Source organism: Oreochromis aureus, linkage group 7, assembly GCF_013358895.1.
Source record: "Oreochromis aureus strain Israel breed Guangdong linkage group 7, ZZ_aureus, whole genome shotgun sequence".
NCBI lineage: Eukaryota > Metazoa > Chordata > Actinopteri > Cichliformes > Cichlidae > Oreochromis > Oreochromis aureus.
Genome location: NC_052948.1, coordinates 33,989,153 through 34,012,370, shown reverse-complemented (window position 1 = coordinate 34,012,370; position 23,218 = coordinate 33,989,153). Strand labels below are relative to the sequence as shown.

At 40.6% G+C, this 23,218-nt stretch overlaps 1 protein-coding gene across 5 annotated transcripts in view; it reads right to left on the bottom strand.

The window, feature by feature from the left end:
• Positions 1-20,767, bottom strand: part of tjp2a (tight junction protein 2a (zona occludens 2)) — a 41,409-nt gene extending 20,642 nt beyond the window's left edge. The window contains exons 1-3 of one of the 5 annotated variants that reach the window (XM_031745721.2): positions 20,562-20,767; positions 10,742-10,871; positions 1,709-1,762 (exon numbers count right to left, since the gene is read on the bottom strand). In XM_031745721.2, coding sequence (XP_031601581.1) covers positions 1,709-1,762; positions 10,742-10,747 — 60 coding nt within the window. In that variant the 5' untranslated portion in view covers positions 10,748-10,871; positions 20,562-20,767. Of the gene's footprint in view, positions 1-1,708; positions 1,763-2,534; positions 2,736-4,680; positions 4,771-4,907; positions 5,219-7,745; positions 7,886-10,741; positions 10,872-20,561 lie in introns of those variants that run through there. The other 4 variants (XM_031745723.2, XM_031745724.2, XM_031745720.2 and 1 more) reach the window with 4 other exon arrangements.
• Between the last annotated feature and the right edge of the window lie 2,451 nt (positions 20,768-23,218).

The following is a 23,218-nucleotide window of genomic DNA, read 5'->3' as shown; positions in this document are numbered from 1 at the left end:
AGGACCTTTTTTGCACTAAATCTGCTTTTCTGGCTTAAGTGAGCCACAGCACGAGACAATGAGCTTATCATGATGATTACCTAAGCTCAACTGACTTCCTGCGCTCACACAGTCACACACGTGATTAACATGAACAGCAGCCTGAACCCTGGTCACTGAATGATGGTTAAACAAGTTGAACAAATAGACGATTAAAGATGTGATAGCTGGGAAGAATCAAAAAGTGGAACTGAAGTCTATCTTCATTTTTGAATAGTCATTGGATCATATGGTTTAGGATTTCTGGATTAAATTTTTAAATCACAGAACATACATACATATTATATACTATATATAAAAAAGGTGATTGGTGATTTAAGTGACTTTGAACGTGGCATGGTTGTTGGTGCCAGATGGTCTGGTTTGAGTATTTCAGAAACTGCTTATTTACTGGGATTTTCCTGCACAGTTAACTCTAGGGTTTACAGAGAATGGGCCCACAAAAGGGAAAACATCCAGTGAGCATCAATTCTCTGGGCAAAAATGCCTTATTGATGCCAGAGGAGAATAGTCCGGCACTTGGTACCAGCTGAGCATTGTTTAAACACCACAGCCTGAGTATTATTCCTGAACCTGTCCATCTCTTTATAACCACAGTGTACCAATCTTCTGTTGTTACTTTCAGCAGGATAACATCCCATGTCACAAAATCATCTCAGGACACAGATTCCCATGTCTTGACCACCTCTTTAAGGTAGATTATAGACAGTGTAAAAGATGAACGTTAGTTTTACTTTTCAGATATAAGTAACTTGGATGTGCTTTACACCCACACCTGTCTTTTCAACGACCACACGAAGCCAACAACTTTGGTTTCAAGTAAGACTTTGTGTTATATGGAAGTCTGTGGAAAACCAGAACTCAGCTCCTTCACTTTGTTACCTTTCTAAACAATTTATTGATGTCCTCAGTCTCAAGTAGCACTGAATAAAATATTAAGTTGTAAATTATGGTCATTATCAAAATTGGCAAAGACAGTTAAAGCAGTCATTAAGAAGCCTTGAGTTGAGCAATTGCCATCGCCATCTTGGTGTTTGATTTGATAATCCTTATTTGTGATTCTTAGAATGACCAAAATTTACAGACTGGACTTCATGTTGTATTCAGTAAGACTGGAAACTATGAGCTGAGCTCCTAAACTCATCAGGAAACTGTTTACTGAGGTCGCAGAGCAAAACAGCAAAGCTGTGTTTTCCGAGGTAGCCTTCTCTACAACCACAGGTCACCAGCAGATCGCCATCTGCTGGCCATTAAAAAGAGTGCAGATTAAAGACACTTATGAGTTGGTTGTGAAAGCTAAATCCATCTTCTATACAGTAAGTGGGTTTGAATTATACTCCCCCTTAGCTGCTAAAAGCTCCATAATCCATTACACTATAAAGTTACTTAACCCTGAGTCACCTCAAAGTATCATAAGCAGAAACATAAACATAACTGTTCTTGATGGTTTAAAACACAACAGCTCTGCTCGACTTTGCTCATTCACAGTTCAGGGGAATGTCACTGACATCATTTTCCCTTCACTATCGGTTCACTGCAAAATATCAAAGCAATCAATTAAATGCATTTCCTGTGATCCACCGGGGTCAACAGCTAGGGCTTATGGAAAATATGTACACACTGCAAATGAGATGAGGTTGGGAGTGTGTTTAGGTGCAGATGGACTCACCCTATGCAGGGTCACGGTGTACTGCTCCCACACGGTCTCCTCCATGACTGGGTTCTGAGGAGAGGAAAGAAAAGATTACCACGGGTGGGTTTATTTCACCGGACAGATTAATAATGTATTATGTGATGTAACAACAAAGCCAGTTCATTAGCCCATGCTGCCTGTTGTTACACAAGCACAAGAACAATGACAGGCCTCCACTGGGCTGTTTAGTGCAAGCTGTGAGAAGTAACTTCTGGCTTTTGTTGATTAGGAATTGATTTGGAACACTTGAGCATCAGTTTGCAGTCTTTAAATAAAACAAAACAAAAAAACTGTATGAAACAGGCTGTATGAGGAAGCTACCAACAGGTTACACTAAGAAATACACCTGCTAAATGCAGTTAATTAGAAGACAGACTCAAACTGACAGAGTGAGGAAAAAAACTGAAATAAAGTGAAATTGTTTAAATTTTTTTTTTAGATGCTGCCACTTTATTTATACCTGTTAAGAGACTAAAAACTAATTCAGTCCAAAGAAAATCGCAAAGTTTGTCTAAAATATGCCCTTATTTTCAACAACGACAAAGGCGATTTCCAAAATATAAAAACACGAATGACACATCAATTTCTTTACACAACAAACATGGAGAGAGAAGAGGCAAACTACTTTATATCCGTTTACGTAAACTACCCGGAATTTTTTCTCCCGTTAGTGCTACTTTTCTGCAATTCTGACACCATCATTTCAAAATAAAACATGACCCAACCCATTAAAGAAACTCTCAGGTCATGCTGGCTGGCCAGACATCTGATCAAATTAAACTGCAATCAGAATAGCACTCACAAGCCCCTGTAGTATGCGTATGGTCTTCACCGCGTGGGCCCATTTCCTGTGCAGGCTGAGGACCGTCTTCATCATTGGTGCTCTCAGTCTCTTTCCTCTCTGTGTCTCTCCCTGCTCACCGCCAGCGGTGCTCTGGCAGACTGATGTGCGCCACAGCCTCCTCCATGGCCACAGCTGCACAACCACCAGCAGCTCTCTCCCTGCATCTGCCCGCCCGCCCGCCCGCCTGCCTTTGACGTAAGAGGGATTCTGCTGGCCTACATTCAGCACAAATCCCACCGTCTGCAGAAAGTGTAAACACACAGGCACACCAGCTCCTGTGCAAGCGCGCGGCGATCCCAACAACCTGAGAGTTCACCCACAAACGCAACAGCAGATCACTCGACGTATTCCGGCTTCGCCACACGCTTGCACATCGACATATATCGGGCACTTCCCAAAGTTTCACAGCCGATTCTCACTTCACAGAGACAAACTCACAGTGAACGTTCGAGGAGTTCAAATCTGAGTTAGTACAATGGTTAGGATTTTACATCGTGGAAAGAGAAACATCTCTGTGCTGCTGCCATTTCAGGCTCAGGCTTAGCGAAATGGGGGCATGACTCGAGCTGGCAGCACACCCATCATAACCCACTTTTTTGATCTTCTGGCCAGCACAGGAATACTTTAGGACCAGTGGCAGAAGCAGAGAGACTGCACAGTGGGGGGAAAGGTTTTGTTTTGTTCTTTTGGATCTGGCAATGACCTTTGTAATGCCCATCTGGAACTTTATCTTAAACCGTTCTTCGCAAACCAGGCTTGTGTGTGTGGAGAGCAAAGGATTGGAAACATACTGAGCCCAGCCTCAATAAAAAGGGGGAACATTAATATTGAGGGGTGGGGGGGGCATCGAGATATCACTTGACATCCATTTGCACCACAAAGGGCAACAGACTGCCATGTGTGAGGAGAGGAGACATATGAATGACTTAGAAATATGAGCGTGCTTCAGGCAAAGCCAAACCAATTTAAATCAGAGTGTCTTTTTGTACTATGTGATTTGAACATGATGGGTCCGCGCAGGCAGGCCCGTTGGATAAGTCACAGTCCCGAGTGCAAGCCATTACATAACAAAGCACAAACACATTTCCACTAATGAGGAGGGGGAATGAAATACTGGGTCATATACACAGGATGTGACTTGGAAAACAAATTATTTAGAGATACAGCTCATCACTTATCACAAAGTAAATACAAAATAAATGTGTAGCTGAAACACATACCATTTTTACTGATACCGTAAGACAGTAACGTCTCTTGCAGAATTATTTAAGTATCCATCTATTCTTATATCCATCACGTTTGTCCAAAGAAAAATAACCTGGAACCTGTTTAATAGATGGTAGACCTATATTCTCATTTTCATTATAACTTCATTTGTTTGTTTGTTTTTTTTGACTAATCTGAATGTTAAATGTAAATTAAGGCACAAAGTGATGCATTTTAAATATATTATAACATTGAATTACATTGCTTTGCCTTCCCTACAGGCCAAAACTAACTAACTAAATAAATACAATTATATAAAGTAGGAAAATGACATTAAACATGCTACAAAAAAATGTTCAGTTAAGCTAAAGACTTTTCTGCCCATCAACTAAAGTTTTATTTAGGTTTTACACCTTTGTTTACAGTACAGTCACATCATTTGAGCAACGTGCTTCTCTTGTCCCAATTACTCCCCATCTTTCCTTGAAATCAAAGAAAATTTATCAGGAAATGACAAAATGACCCAGCCATTTCCTGTGTTTATGTACTGCTGATAAGAAAAGGCAGTGCGAGTCTGCCCCCTCCTGGCCGTATACCTGTATTACCTCGTGTGCCAGAATAACAACTCCTACATAAGTATATTTAATTTAGTGTAGAAAAACAACAATTACATTGAGTTTAAAGGCTTTGGTTTGTAATGCAGGGGGACCACAACACTGCCGTTTCCCGAGAAAGTGGATTTTCAAATAACCACAAGATAAATAAGACCAAAAGCCTTAAATCCGCTGCAAAATGTACCAATCGGTCGACTAAACAAAAACTGCGGATTAGATCAGAAGTCAAAACTAATCTTAAGACAACAGAGATGTGTTTAAAGTTAAAAGTTAGCTAACTAAACCGTTCGTGTAGCTGGTAGCAGTAGCAGTAACAGCAGGTGCAACAGGCTTCAGCAGGGATTCATGGAAACTCCCGACTTTTCCTCAAGGATCTTCACACACATACACAGAGAGAGAGAGAGAGACAAACACACACAGCACATCCACAGGGCTAAAGTTATCTAATAATGCTACATTACACTACATTTGTATTCATCAGGACTGACTGTAGGTGTACAAAAGGACTTACTGTTAAATACTGAGTAGCGTATCTGCTCAGAGAGAGCAGCCCCCCTCCGTTTACTGGCATCACGCACTTTGAACTGTCCGAGACTGGTACCGAGGATTCAAACCAAACTACGACTAGTTAGGCGTTTCCGGTGGCACATCTGCCACAAGTTGTGAAGAATTGTAAAAAAATTCGAAGCTTGAAAAAGTAAAAGTCTTGAACGTTTCACTTTAAGTGAACCACTTCACTCACAAAACACACAGACTTCGTGAATCCAGAGTAAAAAATTAGCGCCGACAGCTCCTAGCTTGGTTCAGATTGTACCAAGTTGGACCCCCCGGGAGGGGTGGGGTTAGGTCCAAACTAATTCAGATAAATAAAGACCACCTCGAACAACAGTTTATAAACTTAACTTTACAGAAACTAATACTGATATTCCAATAATATTTGTAATTACAAACCGCTGATAACACAGCAGATAGAGAAATAAAGGTGGCTTATGACCCTTAAATTGTTGAGATGGACGCGTCCAAAATTCCCATTGATTTTTAGGCAGCCTGCTGTGAGGCTTCCAGCCAGACAGCATAACAACAGCCTTAATTAAACTAAGTGAGGAATATTACAGACATAAACCAAACGGCCAACGCGTCCATTTTAGGATAACTGAAATATTTTATTCCAACTGCTTTCAATGCAAAAAACAACGTTTATTCAGGGTGTGTAAATAATAATAACTCTTGTGAGTAAATCCAACACCCCTCCCCCAAAAGACACATATACTTTAAGCGCCTAAAAATCTACTAACAGGTTTGACAGGAAAAAGTATACAATTTGTTCATTTAGGTAGAATGCAGCCCTTTGCTGATTAGCAATCACTAATGTAAGGTAATAAAGTCTGTTAATATCAAATTTCCCCTAACTTAATAGCTACATCTATACATCTAAATATTTATTTGTGACATTATAGATTGACTTTACATTACATTCAACCTCTACAACTTCAAAAATGTTTCCCAGAACTTTTCAAACACATCTTTTTTTTAACTTTAAAAAAAAACTTTATTCTTTAACAGGACATTTGACATATTTTGTCTTGCCTAGTCTGTTCAACTGAACAGACATTTATATTTAGGTTCATATCTAGTCAAATCGACCACTTAAAGGGCTTTATAATACATGCTGACATGCCCAAATTCATACAGTAGTACTCTAGAGCACACTCACTCATATACAGACGGATGTGTTGGGAGTTACTTGGGTTTCAGTAGCTTGCCCAAGGATCCTTCAACATGTGGACCGGAAGACCTGAGGACTGAACTACTGACCTTCCTGTTAGTGCACGCAGCAAGAAATAGTTGGCTTTGGCTGCGTTTCCACCGGTGGAAATTGGCATTGTTTGATTCCACTTATCTACTAACAGGCAAATAAATTTTTAACTGATGAGAGCAGCGTCTTCCTGGGTGACAATCAAGAGGCTCATATCTTGGAATGGCCTTCACGCTCACCAGATCTCAATCTAATCAAACCACCTTTTCTTAAGTAAATATGCCAGACATCGCCATGATCAAAAACACAAAATGACAGTGCTCTGCTTCACCAGTGAAGTTACAGAGTCTAGGAGAATCAAATCCAAGGTGCACTGAAGCCATTTTGGTGGCACTTGGATGGCTCAACACCTTAAAATGACTCCTAATGTTGGTTTTCCTTTAATTTGTCACTCATATAATACCATGTGAAAAACTCAAAGCTCCTATTATGAGAAACTTATACAAAAGGTCAAGACGACCACATGCAGCTGTCCCACAATGACCCCTTGTTTTTTCCCCCCCCTTTCATCTCTGTGTGCACAATTTACTGTGTGTACGAACCCGCCCTCATCTGGTATTTTATCAGAGAAGAATCAGATAAGAGCACACCAGCTGACTCTGAAAATTTCCAAAATCCTTAATAAGACATGAAATGTATCCCTTTAATAGCCACCATTTTTACAAATTTCTGCTTCTGAAGAACACAGCACTTTATCCACACTTTTTTTAGGGCAGTGAATTAAATAATTACAATACAATTTCAGAGAAATTAAGGTCAACCCAAATAAATCAACACATTCCACTCCAACTAAGAGATGCCAAACGGATCTTAAAATAGGCCATCCAAATGCAAAACAGCTTCACTGCCCTGAATAATTTGTGGGAGCAAGTCATTAAAACAATGAAGCTTCTGGGACGTGACATGTCTCCCTGGTTAATCATCATTCTGGATTCAGGAGGGGTCACGACAGTGTAGTTATATTCAAATAAGGAAAGGGAGAGGAAGCAGCCTGGGAAAGACTGAGTCACTGAACTTTATCTTCAAATTGTCAATGTGTCAGAGCAGAAGCAGTCTCAGTCACAGCTTACAAATCATTTTTGCACAAATAGAGGAAAAAAAAGACATGCCTGCATTTTTCAGATCAGTGATGGGATTATGCAAGAGTTTCGTAAGACTGAAAAATCATTAAATTTTCAACAGCAGAGTTTCACACAATCACCCGAGTGACGTTAACGCACAAAACCCACCAAACCTCGCTTGACAAAAACAAACAGCCTAGAAAAAGGACACTCAGTGCGCTCCATGTGTGCACAGACGAGCCCTGAAATGGGGTATTAATCCTTAAGGATCTTAATTTATAAGTCATGCATTTAAGACAAATACAAAGTTCAACTACATAAAAGGAAAGTGTTACACTCAACACAAGGATATCATTAAAATGCAAGGACACATTTTCTTAGCTTAGATGAGCTCCAGTTAACAAGCAAAATCACTTCTACAAATGCCATGAATTTAATTAAAAGATTACTAAGAAAAAAAAATTGCAGTTACCTGAATTACATCATTTAGAGTTGCCTTTCACTGAACCAATTCAAGTAAAAATCATTCTTTTATGCATCTCATCTCAGCTTGACTTGTTTTTGGTAGCTGGTGTTCTCCCTCTACCTCCTCAAAGTTTGCTGGACTCTCACTGATAGCAATGTCACACAGAACTGAAGAAACATCCACGTGATCACACCACAAACACAGGAACAACAGAGGATATCCACGAATTCACTTCTGCTCCTTATCCAGGTCCTGATCACAGAGGCAGCAGCCTGAGCAGAGCTGCAAAGACCTCCCTCTGACATGCCATCACCTCTAGCTCTTCCAGCGATCTGTCAAGGCGTTAACAAGCCACCTGAGAGACACGGTCTCAATTTCATACCTCCTCACTCTGTGATGAGTCACCCTTGTGGCTCCTGGAGGGTCTCTTAATTAAGGTCCAGAGGTGAACAGCCAAAGGCAACGGGCTGCAACTTCACAAACACTCAGGAAAAGGTTGCCAACCTCACCAACTCATTCTACGTCAACAAACATGACAATCCAACCCTGTGGCCTTCATAGTATGACACGAGGCAAGGGTTGCTTGATTGCCTTCCATTGCTCTGCACTGGATCTACATGACTTTGGCCTAGCACCATAGACAAACATACCAGGTAAACACATTGTTTTCAGGGATCTCCTAACAAACTGTTAGAGAGAAATACAGCAAAAACTCGGGGATAGGTCCTCTGATCCTGAAAAAAACAACCTCCAACATCATCTTCATTTTATGTCACTATCAAGTAAAAGACCATATCCACTGCTTGACCTCTGACCTTGATCGTAAAGGTTGAAGCCACTGAGAAATTTGAAAATCACCTCCTTCTCGAGTTATTGCACTCACAAACTTGCGTCCATGTTGCCCGACCAACAATACAATAAAAAGGAAGAAGAATAATGCATACAATGTCCTTTTCAACAACATTTACAGTCACATCTTTCCTAGTCATACACAAACACGCGTGCAGCCCAACACGAGCACTGCACCTTCACAGAGCAAGGTTAGTAAGCATCAGTGCGGACTCAAACCTCAGCTGGCTATTCTCAGAGCAGAGAAACAGCAGTAGTTCCAATCTAAACCCCTCCCTACAAAATGAACTCCTCACTCAGTTTCCGCCTCTTGTGTTCGCCTCCTTCTCACACAGTGCACCACACAGCCTTCACAAGAAAACAAGAGGTGGAAAATTACAAGTGACTGTGGTCACTGTAGAAAGCTCTGCAAACAAATGACTGAATCTTTGTTTTCCCCAAAGGTTTTAACGCCACGAAAATGAACACAAATACAGCAGTATCAGCTTTACTTTGATGCTTCTGCAGGAAATTTAACATGGTTGGAAAATAACTAGTGTCTGATTTATTATCGTGAAAATCTCCATAAAATTAAAGACAATGATTGTACTGTGATTTCTTCTATGCTGACATGCAAAATGAGCTCTAAGAGAGAAAGCTCCTTTTTCCACACACACACACACACACACACACACTCCCCTTGGGAAACAAACCATCAAACAACACTGCACATATGCAAATGGCTTAGTCATCAGCGCTGTTGTTTGCTCTTTCCTGTCACTCACTAACACTGAGTAGGTGCAGAGAGAACTGAGGCTGAGACCTCACTGACGGCACAACGGCTATTTGAAAAGTCACTAGATTCACTGCTAGATGTTTAAAGTCCAGTAATCTACAGTGTGGTGATTTCAGTTGTGAATGGGAGGGATGTCTGGAGCCTTGGAAGACATGTATATCAAATTTTAATTTCAAAGACAAATTTGGCTTGCAGCAGTTATTAATATTAAATTATTATAACAGAAATCAGAAAAATGTTAATGAAAGGGTAAAATTTACTAAATTCTGGGGGGTTCACGTTGATGAACTTCTAAATTTTTAGAGGCATATTGATGAGTTAATGAAGAAATTACCTATGTCAGTATTAGCAAACTACTTCCCTTACACCGATCGCTATTAGAGCCTCACTTAAGTTACTGTTATATGGTGCAATACTTATCCTTCAAATATCAAATAACACACACACAAAATTCAAATAACAGACTTCAAATATCATGGTCCAAGCTAGATGCTCCTTCTGATCCCCTTTTTCATGGTTACAAACTTCTAAATTTAAAAGAATATAACATCTTTCACAGTGCCTGTGTTATTTATAAAGTAGTATTTACATTTAACAAAAGACTTTGTGAGCTTATCCCATTATATTATCCTTCTCACACATATAATACGAGAAAAACAACAACAACAACCTTTGAAGGGAAAGATTTTAAACTCTGGTTGGCTTTCTACCTGAGATTTACACTCTTATTTTTATGTGCAACTATCAGATGTATTGGTGTGTTAGTGTATTAATGGATGGTTAGTGTATTAGTGTTAGTTATATGTTAGGATCTTTAAGGTTACCTTAGGATACTTTAGTGACTAGGTTAGTTACAGTACATTGGTAATTCTACATGTATTTGCTGTATATTATCTGATGTTTGGGCCCTATTTATAAGTTGAGGTTAGCTTTTAGGAAGCCCCATTTCACAAATAACCATCTTATATAGACTATCATGTTGGAATGTATATTTTGATTGATTTGCGAATAAACTAAACTGAAACTAAAGCAAAATAAAGCTCAGAACTGTGAACTCAGTTCAGTAAGAGATTCGACACTGGGTAGATTTTAGGCTCAAACAGTCGAGTATCTGAATCAGTCCTAGCGTGGTCATTTAAAAATGTTAGTTTTAATGCTGTGTGCCACGATTGTCAGACACGATGGCCAAGTGACAGCCCTCGCCTTTTTTTCTTGGCTTAGCTCACTCAAGACTCTCAACCTACTGCATTAGATACCAAAAAAGTACCAGGTGCAAGGCACAATCCACAAGGTAGTGTTAGTGAAGAATGGAAAAAAAAAAATCTCATAACTCGAGGCCAAATCAGACACAGTGTGGACGTTTATGTAAAAGACGTACCATCATAATAGCCGAGAAGCTGCGTGAAGACAGGCGGCGAAGATACAAGTACTGGGCTTCTCTGGACCAGCAGAACTTTCTGCTGCACTTGAGGAGGTCAGTGCTGGTCTGGTCAGAGCCAGGCTGATCCCTGAGCACATAAGAGAAACACAATATTACAAACATTACCAGCAGTGTTAATGAAAAGGGATCATTTAAAACTTTCACTGTATAGCACTTTGTCCAAAGGGCAGCAAGAGGAATAGATTTATTTCTTTAAAAGATGCTTTGACCTTAAAACACAGCGATTTGTTGAATAGTCTGAAATATTTAAATGGGCATGACTCAGAAAATCATGTTGTCCAAGTGAGGTGTCAAGAGATGCTTCGCACCAGGCGGAGGCGCCTATTTTTATACAGCATAAAAATTAATAAGGCTCTCCAAACTTTCCCGAGTTATGTAATTGCTTTACACGTTTCCTAGACATGTTCCGTTACAGTCTTTTACACAGTTTGCAGGCGACATTAAATAGGAGACTTTACACTTTAAAACAAATTATTGAGGAAAAACAGACTCTTCTTTAGCTCGACTAGTATTTTTGCATAATTTTCAGTTCAGAATAATCCATATTTATCTGACATTTGGGCATAATCCACCTTCTCCCTTATTCTCCTTCTCCTGTTAAGCCATTCTTCTTTTAATTGGCTGCCCCTCGTTTGAACAGCAGGTGGGTGGGGCCTTATGCAGATCCTAATATGGCAAGATTAAGAACTATCTTAAAAAAAATGTTTAAGGGCAATCAAAAGCAAATCAAAATGATATAATATGGAGTATATAATATGATGGATACTTTAATAGAATTAGCCACATGTTTCTCCTTGGTTTAACTGTTTCATGCACCAGACTCACCAGAAGATCAGGCTGACACAGCTAACAGACTATTATCAAACTCATCTCAAGTCTCATTTTAAGCGTCTCTGCCATTGATCACAAGCAGCATGTCCAAACATGTGGTGAACATCCACTCACCCACTGAGATGATCTGAGTGGATAAAGTCAGATATCGCATCATTGTGCAGAGAGTGAAGAAACCAGATTTCCTCTGCGTGACTGAACCTGAAGCGTTACACTTTCAAGCAAACACTTTGTGAATTCATAAGGAGGGGCTCAGTATTTCCAGGAAGACCTGAAGCGTGCCTGGGGATAAAAACACTGGTGGTGTCTCCACTGACTTCCTACCGAAATCCCCTCTGCGCAGACTTCATTACTCAATGAGCGGCTACATTAAGAGGGCATTTAGATATTTTAGTACCTCACTTCCTACAAACTGATGGATATTTATCCTGGCATTTATAATTATGCTACTACTAAAAGCAGGATACTCAGAGGGTATTGCAAAACAGAAAGCCAAACCATTTTAATCCCTAGTATGAGCCACGCTCCAAAAACATATCCTATTTGCTATATTCATTCAAAACAACTCAACAGCACGCGCTACAGACCCTACAAATTTCATTAGGGGGAAAAAAAGCTAGAAAAAAATAAAATGCACCTCTTCAATTTGTTTTGTTTTTTCTTTTCAAATTACAGCTCAAAATCAACAGTTTGCATATATACATATCACATTCTGTAATTATCCAAATTTATAATACATTTTCATGTTGCTTCCACGTGCTCCAAAAACTGATAAAAAAGGAAGCATTTATTCTGTTGATCGCCCGCCCACTTCTCTTTTTAGTTTTTCCTTTTAGTTTGTCTTCTGTGTGGGACTTTGTGACTCATTCCTGTAAATGATTACTGCTTGCCAGCTTGCTTCCAAGTAATTGCTGCATATTAATATTAAAGATTTCAACCAGTAAAACCTGACATGGCTTTTATTGCGTAGCAGACAAAGGAAACACAAAGGAAACAAAGCAAACTTCAGCCGCACTTGTGACAGACAAACTGAAAGTATTGTTATGATTTTTTTGTCAGTGCATCTGAACTTACAGAGCAATATCAAGGTTTTAAATTTTTTCTACACCATGCATGAATTGACTTGCTAGATGCAGAAGCGTATCTAGAACTGGATTTATTTGAGATTGGTTTGACCTCTTCCTGAAATCATCAGTGTCTCCCATTTTTTCAATCAGATCTGGATCCTTCCCAAAAGTTCATTATGTGTAAGTTGGGCCAAGCCCCACTTCTGAAAAAACAATGTTGAAATGGCAAATCTGTCCATAATATTTTAGTAATCCTGCTAACAGACAGACAAACAGAGAGATAAACTGAACCAATCACATAATCTCCTGGGTGGAGGTAATTATGGCTGAAACATGAATGGCTCAGTAACCTTGGGATCAAGAATATTTCAAGTATACCTCCCTCAGTTGCAGCTACAAAACTGATACTTGAAGGTGACGTAGCTCACAGAAGTAACATTGTTTAGGGCCTGACGATTTGGCTGTCATGATACAAACGATAATGACTTCTTTGAAGTGTAAAAGGCATGAGGCTGAAAATGCAGCAACAAAAGTTGTAGCCTGGTCGGGGTTCCACATTAGGGTTGGGCGATAATGTGTAATTGTCACTCCTGACCCCCTCTGTTATGAGTCGTGCTCGAGTCGAGGTGTGTATGTTTAACTTGGATTAACAGTATATTAGGCGATCGTGGCTCAAGAGTTGGGAGTTCGCCTTGTAATCGGAAGGTTGCCGGTTCGAGTGCCGGCTTCGACAGTCTCGGTTGTTGTGTCCTTGGGCAAGATACTTCACCCGTTGCCTACTGGTGGTGGTCAGAGGGCCCGGTGGCGCCAGTGTCCGCCTTTGTCAGTGCGCCCCAGGGTGGCTGTGGCTACAATGTAGCTTGCCATCACCAGTGTGTGAATGGGTGGATGACTGGTTGTGTAAAGCGCTTTGGGGTCCTTAGGGACTAGTAAAGTGCTCTACAAATACATGCCATAAAGCAAATACAACTGAAGCAATTTTTTAATTGGTACATAAGGAATTATTGAATTTAAAAAAAAAAAAAAAGACTACATAATAATGATTTTAAATGAAGCTTTAAAAAGAAAACATTTCCTGCCAAATGCAGGACACAACACACTAAACATTCGATACTCGATATCTGTGAACAGTTTAAGAACGCGTCTTGCTTTAACAGAAAATTAATTTCCGCTTTACATTTGCATCACTGTGTCTCTCTGTAGTGAAAAGAATTTGTCATACATTGTAAAAACAATCCACCTGTCCGATTCTTCCCCCTTCCTCGTGGCAGCTAGTGGCCCTGATGGTCACAATTCTGATATATTTGCCTCACAGATTTCTGCCTTTAAGGATTATGGTGAGTAACTCAAACACAGTTTCTGTTCTGTGTGAAAGAAATAAAATATCTTTCACCTCCTTCTTGCTTGGGAAACTGCTAACAATAAAATTATCTGCATGACCACCAAACTGTTTTTTCTTCAAAAATCTGTTGCTTCCCCCACTGAACTGCAAAGTCAGGATATAAAAATCCATCTTCTAGAAGGAAACATCCAATACACGCACCAGGTCTCTGTTTACGGTAATCAAACTCACCCTGGGGGTCTCCACAGTTTCCTGCCTGGTGGCAGCAGCTCCCGTTTGTTTAAGGGTACGATCCCCATTGCTGCTTGCATGATCGTGATGAACTTCTTAAACTTCATCTTCTAACTCTCCTTTATGAACATCCCATAGACCTCATCACTAACTGCTGCTACAATCCCTGAACCCAACCTGAAGCAATGAGTGTCTACTCATCTCCATTGGCATCATCAAACTTGTCAGGTCTTGCGCCTCAGTGCATCAGTTTCTCCAGGAGATGGAGCGTCCAGTGCTCCGCGGTTCCCGTGGCGTGGCCACTAAGGGTCCTGTCCTCAACCGCTGACTCCCACAGATGTCCTTTTGGCTTTTCCGAGCGAACGAGGATGAAAGGAAAACAAACGGCCACGTTCCTGCCAGGAGGTGGGCTGGCCGAGAGGGGATAACAACACGTCACTCTTACATAATTCTCGAGCTTCTCTGGACATTACACTAATGAAAATGCAGCTTCTGCCACCACCGCCGCCGCTACCGCTGCTGCTGCGACTGCTGCTGCAGCCGCTGGGATAATTGTGGTACTAAGCCCTGACAGATCATGCATGCTCCCCGCCCCCTTCTTCTATAATCCCCCCATCCAGGCTTAGTTTTCTCACCATTTACACCCGGACAGAGCCATCTACTTCAAAAAAAAGAAAGAAAGAAAGAAAGAAGGAAAAAAAAATCACATGTTGACACACCCCCTCAACACCAGAGCTAACCTCTAATGGAAGAAGATTATTAATGACAAAGCAATGACCAGACAACTTTAAGCTGCAGTCAGTCTGCAGTTCAAGATTTGCACAAGAACAGATGTGATGCCACAGCACGTTTTCACACCCATGTTTCACTGGAGAAGCCAAATGTATCTGGCTTCTTTGTGTGTGTGTGTGTCTTCCAAACTCAAATTCACACCTTCATCTGACCCAGTTGAATTTTTCTTTTGTGATTGGCTGGCTGCACAACAAGTTTCCACAAACCAAAGTGACAGAATTTCACAAGGCGAAAGGTGCAAGACAGGACCCAAGAGTCAGATGATGCCTCGACTTGCAGTCTGCAACTCACTTCTCAAAAATGTGATAGCATCCTCAGTATTCTGAATTTGTGGATGAATAATTGTTTAACATTGGTTTTGCAACCATTCAGTCCCATTAGTAAACTTCAATAATCCATCCCCAACTCCTCCCTGCATGCATCCCTCCCCTCCCTCCCACTTTGATATAAACCCTCGGCGCACACGCGACAGCAGCACGCAGATTAAATGTATCTTGCCATCCCCGAGTCACCAGATGACAGCAGGCTGCCATGTCCTGAGAGGTTTGAAATAAATAAATAAGTCTTTGTGGCCTCTTGATGAGCTGCCAGCCAATGCAAACTCTGGACAGAATTTATATTCAAGCTGCTTGGATGTCTGGATTACGGCTCTGGATGGTCGTGCCATGAGAGCTGCTGCAGATTTCACTGAGCAGGAAAAATCCCTCAGCACTCCAAGAGGGGGGAGCAAAAAATGCCAGGAGCGCAGCAGGGGAGACACAGAAATAGCAAGACTATTTTTAAAAACACTGGATAACGGCAACATGCAGGGAGAGGAGGGGGGAAAAAAATGAGGAGAGGGGTTTCTTTTGAGTTCACCCTGTGTGTCTGTTTTTGTCAGATGAGCCTCAGATTAAGAGCATTGGCTGGACCGAGGGCAAAATTCACACAGCAGAGTGACAGTCGTTTTTATCATAATCCAACACTTTACAGTAATCTCACAGGGAACACTCATCCAATCTACACTGAAGAATGTGCATGTGTACTTATGACTAACACATGTGCAAACGTGAAAAAACAAAACAAAACAAGCAATCACACCTGTGCACACCTGGCACATGGACAAGGATGACTGGTAAAGCGAGTTATGTAGGAAACTATTTCTTGGCCAGATACCTACCAGCATAATGGTGCTGAAAATACTGCAGGTAACGTTTTGTGAGATAAAGCCTGTGAAATCAAACTTTTACAGTTTAAATAAACAAATGATGGATGATTTGAGGAGCTCCGCGCTAACTGTAACTTGATAAAAGGTGGAAGTGCCAAAAAGTCCAGTTCCTCTAGCGGCTGTTTAAAGCAAGTCAACCCCCTATAGACTTGCATGTTAAAATGTCCAACTTTACAGCCAGGTAAGACAGTTTTTTTGGTGTGTGTGTGTGTGGTTTTTTTTTTTAAATAACTCACCTGCCTGGATAGGGATCATGTTTAAAGTGATGCTATTGGGATGTTTTGGCAGATGTGCAAAGATGCATAGCCAACTGCTGTCTGCCAAGTCTCCACCAAACAGAGCGTCTACACCGTGTTTGTGCTGTTGGTGCCTTTTGGAGCATAATGAAGTTGCAAAAATGAGCAGATATGCATTTCTGTGAGTGACAACCATTTAATTTATGGCTAATAACCAAGCCTGCTAGCCTTGGTTGATCGCTTAACGTGACACCCACACACTCTCGGCCCTTCTGGCTCCAAACAAAACAAAATGGTAGCAGCCAAAACACCAATACTGACACTTTAAAATATGAAGTCCAGAAGCCACTAAGTGTTTATATACAGCCTGCAAGCTTTTAATTGAAACATTTGAGAATTTTGTCAGTTAGGGTTTGTCATTTGTAAGTGTGGATAAAGTGTAGATAACTCTAATCTGATGGATTCAGTCTGACCATGATGAAGTGAAGCTGTCTATTTCCTGGTTCACATACCTTCCTGTTCTCACCTATGACCTGAAGCAGGGGACTATAACCAGAAGACAAAGTATTTTCCTCACAAGGGTGGAGGGGCTCAGAGGAGTGCTGTTCCTCCTCCACATGGAAAGAAGCCAGCTGAGATGGTTCAGACATCTCACCAGGATGCCTCTGAATGCATTCTGGGAAAGATATTTCAAGCGCGTCTAATTTGGAGGAGCCCTGAAGGCAGACCTAGGGCGGGCTGGAGAGATTATCTCTCAGCTGGCTTTGGAATTCCTCAGTAACCCTCAAGGCAGACTAAGGGGGTCGTGGTAGGAAAAGAAATGTCTGATCATGCTTAGACTGATGCCCACACAACCCAGACCAGGATCAGAACATGGATGGGTGGCATCTTGTTCAAGTTAAAATAATTCCTTGGATAAGAACAGTATCCATATCCACAAAAGTAATATGTTAATGAATAAATAAATTTATCTCTAAAGGTGTTTTTTCAGCAGTAAAATTCAGACCAAGTGCTTTATCTGTCAAATATTATCAATCTATAACGCATCTGAATTTACCTGAGAATGCACACTGCACCACACATGCAGCTCACACCATTTACTCTCCCACTTTTTATAAAGTAAGTCATGCTTCCAGCCAATTCCTTTGTCACTGCATGTTTTTTTACTTTTTAATGAGAATGAGTTCTGTTTTTTTCCCCTCATCTTCCCACAGGCTGAACAAATGCGGCTGGAGCTGCTCGGTCTTCTTAATGCTTTTACATAAGCAGTTTGTTTCTCTGCCCCTTGTCACTTCCCCACATGCTCGAGTAGTGCTGGGGTGCTGCATTACTAAGGCCCGGGCCATTATGCAATGTCCGTATGCAATGCATGTGAGCGCCAGATGGAGGGACACATGCCACTCACAAATCTGGGATGAGAGTGTGCAGACAGAAAGGGAAAGGGGGAGAAAAAAAAATCAGTGTGCACATCCCCTCCACAGGTATAATCTGGATCAGCTGCAAGCATGTAGTGACATGGAGGGGTGAATTAAAGAGTCAAAAAAGCAACACGAGATGGAAAGAAGACACTTTGATCCAAGAAACTCAATGACACTGTTGACCTCCCATGCAGATTACTTAAACTCTTTTGGGGATGTACCAGTTGTGAAATTCCATTAATCCAAGTCTTTCAGGTTTTTAGCCTGAACAACAGACATGTTGAAATGTGTGTAAGCACAGTACCGTAAACCACACATCTACAGATATTACACAGAATACCACCCAAAGTAAGGTTTATGCCACAGCTGTCCTAAATTAACAGTATTGGTAATTACCAAAAATATTTTTTATGTTTCTGTAATGGTTAATCCACCGATAAGTGCACACTCTCTCTTGAAACTATATTTTTAACAGAAAAATACAAATATTGTTGTAATTTGCACATTTTCAGATTTACCATTTTACAAAAAAAGCTGAAAAATAATAAAACACAGGATCGTTTTTTGATTAAGATACCAAATTACAGTTATTTACTTGCAATCCTGAACAAGTAATTTTAGTGGCTGAATTTTATACTTTATTAATTCCTGACTTTTCAGAGAAGTCCAGTGTACTGTCTTAAATTTGGGCATAAAAATGCAAATTTAGTTTGTTATTTACCTGATAAATAATAATAATATATTTCTAGTTTTAAACAGGTTTCTAACAAATTAAAAAAACCAAAAAAACATCTGTGTTTTCTTGCTGCCAAAAATTGCACAAACACACATATCAGGAAGTATTTGTACAGGTAAACACCACCACATGGAAAATTTGTATTCACTCTCATTTAATGGCTACTTCCTTTTAGATACTGAATTGTAAACAAAATAAAAGAACTATGTCTGAAAACATTACACAATATAAGACCCACAAACACGTAAATGCAAAGATTTCGAGATGATAAAAGTGCAACTCTGCCATTTGTTTTAAGGGTACATATGCTGTATAGATATATTTACACACGGTGCAATTTTAATGTTTTTTACTTTTTTAATGTTTTAAAAAAAAATTTTTTCACTATTCCCGATCTTTACGTTTTATTCTGAAAGATATTTATCCAAAGAGCTTAAACTGTTAGTTTAAGCCAGGGGTGGGCAACTCCAGGCCTCGAGTGCCGGTGTCCTTGCAGGTTTTAGATATCACCCTGGGTCAACACACCTGAATCAGATGATTAGTTCATTACCAGGCCTCTGGAGAACTGAAGACATGTTGAGGTCATTTAACAATTTGAATCAGCTGTGTTGGATCAAGGACACATCTAAAACCTCCAGGACACCGGCACTCGAGGCTGGAGTTCGACACCTGGTTTAAGCTAAGAAGCAGCCTCCAGAACTACAAAATGAAACCAATGTGGAAGTGCCGAAAACAGCTGTTTTTCTAGAATAGTTTTTCTATGAATAGCTAGCACTTTCATACCAGCTGTGTGGTGATTATTATTAATATTATTATTATTTTAGTTTTAAAGTATATGGTGTGGCTCCTGTGATTTACAGGTGTCCCAAACAGGCAGTTTTAGGCAAGAGATGCATTATAAGCCTCAGCACTGGTGGTACATTTTGGAGGATTTCTGAAGGAATTACCACAAAAAAATCATGGCTTACTATAACTTATAACAAATTAAGTCCTATGGAGTAGCATGTGTACATCTCCGTGTTTTACTTGCACAGTTTATAGAGACGGGCTGCTAACCAAGCTAGTGCTCCAAACTCATCCAAATGTGGTCATTGCTGGTTCCTCATGGCAGTGGCTAAAAACAGTAACACTGCAAACTTCTATATCCTAGTCTAATGGCACTGGGTGATGCGACTCTGGCTGTATCCATCTTTTATCTACAGTCTATGATTCACCCCCATGTTTAAAATAGTTTATAGCTTCCACCCTTCAGTCTTTGAACCTCAACAGTTATCAGAAATGCATGTCAGTAAATAAAAACTTATCCGAGAGGTTTCTTTCTCTTGCTTTTTTGTTATAAGCACGTCATTTGTGATTATGCTGGTTTATATCTATGCAATGAAATGATATTTTTGAATGTTTGTAAATTGCTAAGATATAAACTAGTAATAATAATACTAATACTAATAATAATAATAATAATAATAATAATAATAATAAAACACGAGGAAACACTCACGGTGTGAGCCCCTGTTCAATTTCACTTCATTCAAGTTTATTTATATTGCGCCAAATCACTACAACAGTTGCCTAAAGGCGCTTGAGGTGTGCCTCTAGTGCGCTGAAACTAGTAGTAAGCGCATGAATACACACGCAGAGGAGACAGCTACACGCAGGCCCGAATACAGTGTAGGTCATACCTGACGTTTTGACAACAAGAAACTCTCAAATAAATTAAAATATGACACGCTGCTGCCTTCAAGCACCAAGATAAAAATGTTATCTGTTGCTTAAGCCGTCAGGGCAACACCTTCAATTTACACAGGCACCATTAAAGATGTGGTAAAATGGCAGTGCGCGCCACAAACACGGCGAAAGCAAATCGATACTCACTGCGGACAATGCCGGGCCTACTTACCAGGTGAAACTTCGTGTGTCCTGTCTTTATGTGACCGCAGACAGCAGAGTAATCCCAAAAGCTGAACTGGACAAAGGAAGGGTGAGGAAGGAGAGGATTTTGACGGAACAAAGTTTTGGCGAGCCTCGAAAAATCCTTCTTCCTGGTTCTCTCAGGTATGTGGGCGTAGCTTAGAAACGGCAGGTGTGCTGTGTGCAGCTCCACTGCAGTTTCACTCATGACCTTTTAGGGCGGTGCCATTCTTCTGAGTCACTCTTCCTGTGTCATATAAAGGGACTTTAATACCGAAACGCCATACTCACCAGCTACTTTATCAGGCACTTTGTTGCTACTACTGGGCTGGACCTAGTAATAGCAAGAGTCCAGCGTGGCTTTAATTCTTTATGGCATATATTCCACAAGTTGCTGGAAACATTCCTCAGAGATTCTGGTCTATTTTGACATGATAACATCACAAAGTTGCTGCACATTTGGTTGCACATCCGTGATGCAAATCTCCCCTTCCACCACATCCTAAAGGTGCTCTATTACAACAAGATCTGGTGACAGTAGAAGCCAGTTGAGTACAGGGAACTCACAGACACCAGCGGTTCAACAAAACAGTTTGAGATGATTTGACCTTTGTGAAATGACGTGTTATCCTGCTGCTAGCCATCAGGGGGTGTGATCATAAAGGGATCAGCAAAAATAATCGTGTAGGTGATGTGATGTTAATACGATGTTCATTTGGTACTAAGGGGTCCAAAGTATGTCAAGAAAATATCCCCCACATCATTACACCGCCAGCATCCTGAACCCCTGGTACAAGGTGGGATGAATCCATGGTTTCATGTTGTTCACACCAAATTCTTAGCCTACCCTTTTAAGTGTCGCAGCAGAAATCGAGCCAAAAACGTTTCCAGTTTTCTGTTGTACAATTTCAGTGAGCCTGTGCAAACGGTAGCTTCAGTCCCCTGTTCTTAGCTGACATCAACAGTGAGGTTTTGCCCAGAGAGCTGCTGCTCATTGTCTCTTTTTTGGACCATTCTCAGTAAGACCTAGAGATGGTTGTGTGGGGAAAATCCCAGCAGATCAGCAGTTCCTAAAATACTCAGACCAGCCCATCTGGCACCAAGAACCATGCCACGTTCAAAGCCATTTAAAATGTCATTTTTCCTCTTTCTGATGCTCAGAGATAACTTTAGTAAACACAAAATATGCAGTTATGTGAATCTAATCTTGCACTCAGATGTTTGTCTCGTTTTAATTCTCAGTGCTAAATCTGCACTGCAGAAAACATATGGACAACTTTGCTCAGAGCTGATAAGTAGAGCTTCAAGGGCAGCTGCTCAGATTGACTGTGGAGTTCTTTTGAGTGAATCTCTTTTTTCATTTATGTCTATTAAGGCCTGGAGCAAGATTCCTAAAAGCTTGAAAACATGTATAGATTTCCATAGTTTCATATTTTCTCTTATGATGTAATCAATAAATAAATGAAATTAAAAATAATTATACTAATAAATAAGGCTTGTCAATGTTAATCAAATGTCACTTTTTTTTTCTTTTACCCTGTATCATCCTGATCATCCTGAGTTCATGTATTGACAGCAGGGGTGTAGCCACATAGGGAGGATGGGGTGGCACTGGCTCCCTGTGAAATGTGATTGGCCTCCCTGGTATCCACTCAATAGTCCCATAGTGCCACTCATTTTACATACATTACATCATGAAAGCATGTGTAACACCAGTGGTGGAAAGTAGGAAGGTAGATTAAAAAAAACTAAAAGAAGAAAACATGGAGCCATTTTCTTCCACTTATCTGAAATAAGGTCACGGAGGCAGCAGCCGAAGCAGGGAAGCCCATACCGCCCTCTCGCCACCTCCTCCAGCTTATCCAGGGAAGTATTTTGGCATTTCCAGGCCAACCGATGGATGTAATCTCCCCAGCACATCCACGGTTTACCCCGGGTCCTCCTCCCAGTTGGACATACCCGCCCGGGACACCTTACCCAGTCGGTGACAGCCTTAGCTGGCTCCTTGTGTGGAAGAGCGGCGGCTCTACTCTGCACTCCTCCTGAATGACTGAACTACTCACCCTATCTCTAAGAGAGGGCCCTTAGCCCTTTTTGTCTTATCAAATACTATAATCGCTTTGTTGTTGGTCCGTCCTGTGTCACCCTACTTAAAAAAAAGGAAAAGCCCCCATTTGATTGTCTGGTTATGGAATGAGGGTGAGTACATGCAGGGGTGTTGTACCGAGGGAAAGCGACTAACTGAGACCACAAACATGGGAAGGGGGCTGTTACAAGCTTGGAATGAGTCTGTTTTTGTTTGCATTTTTTGAAATTTCTAATAAGTTGGATTGTTATAATGAATGGTTTATAATGGTTTAGCATGCTAATTTGTTTAATCTAGCTGACCGCTAATAAGCAGCGCATCAGTGTGTCTGTGTGGGACAATGGCAGGTGATAGTGTTACATTTTTGTATCTATTTTAAAAATAAGAGTAACTGAGCATGTTACAGGACTAATATATCACATTTCCTGCTCTTTCACTAAGTAAATATAATAAGGATAAAAGGAAGCATAAGTTTGTTCTTGTGGCCACATGTGAAAGTCTTATTCTCCTATATTCTTTTATTTCACTGTTATTTCAGCTGCTGTTCTGTCTGGTAACAG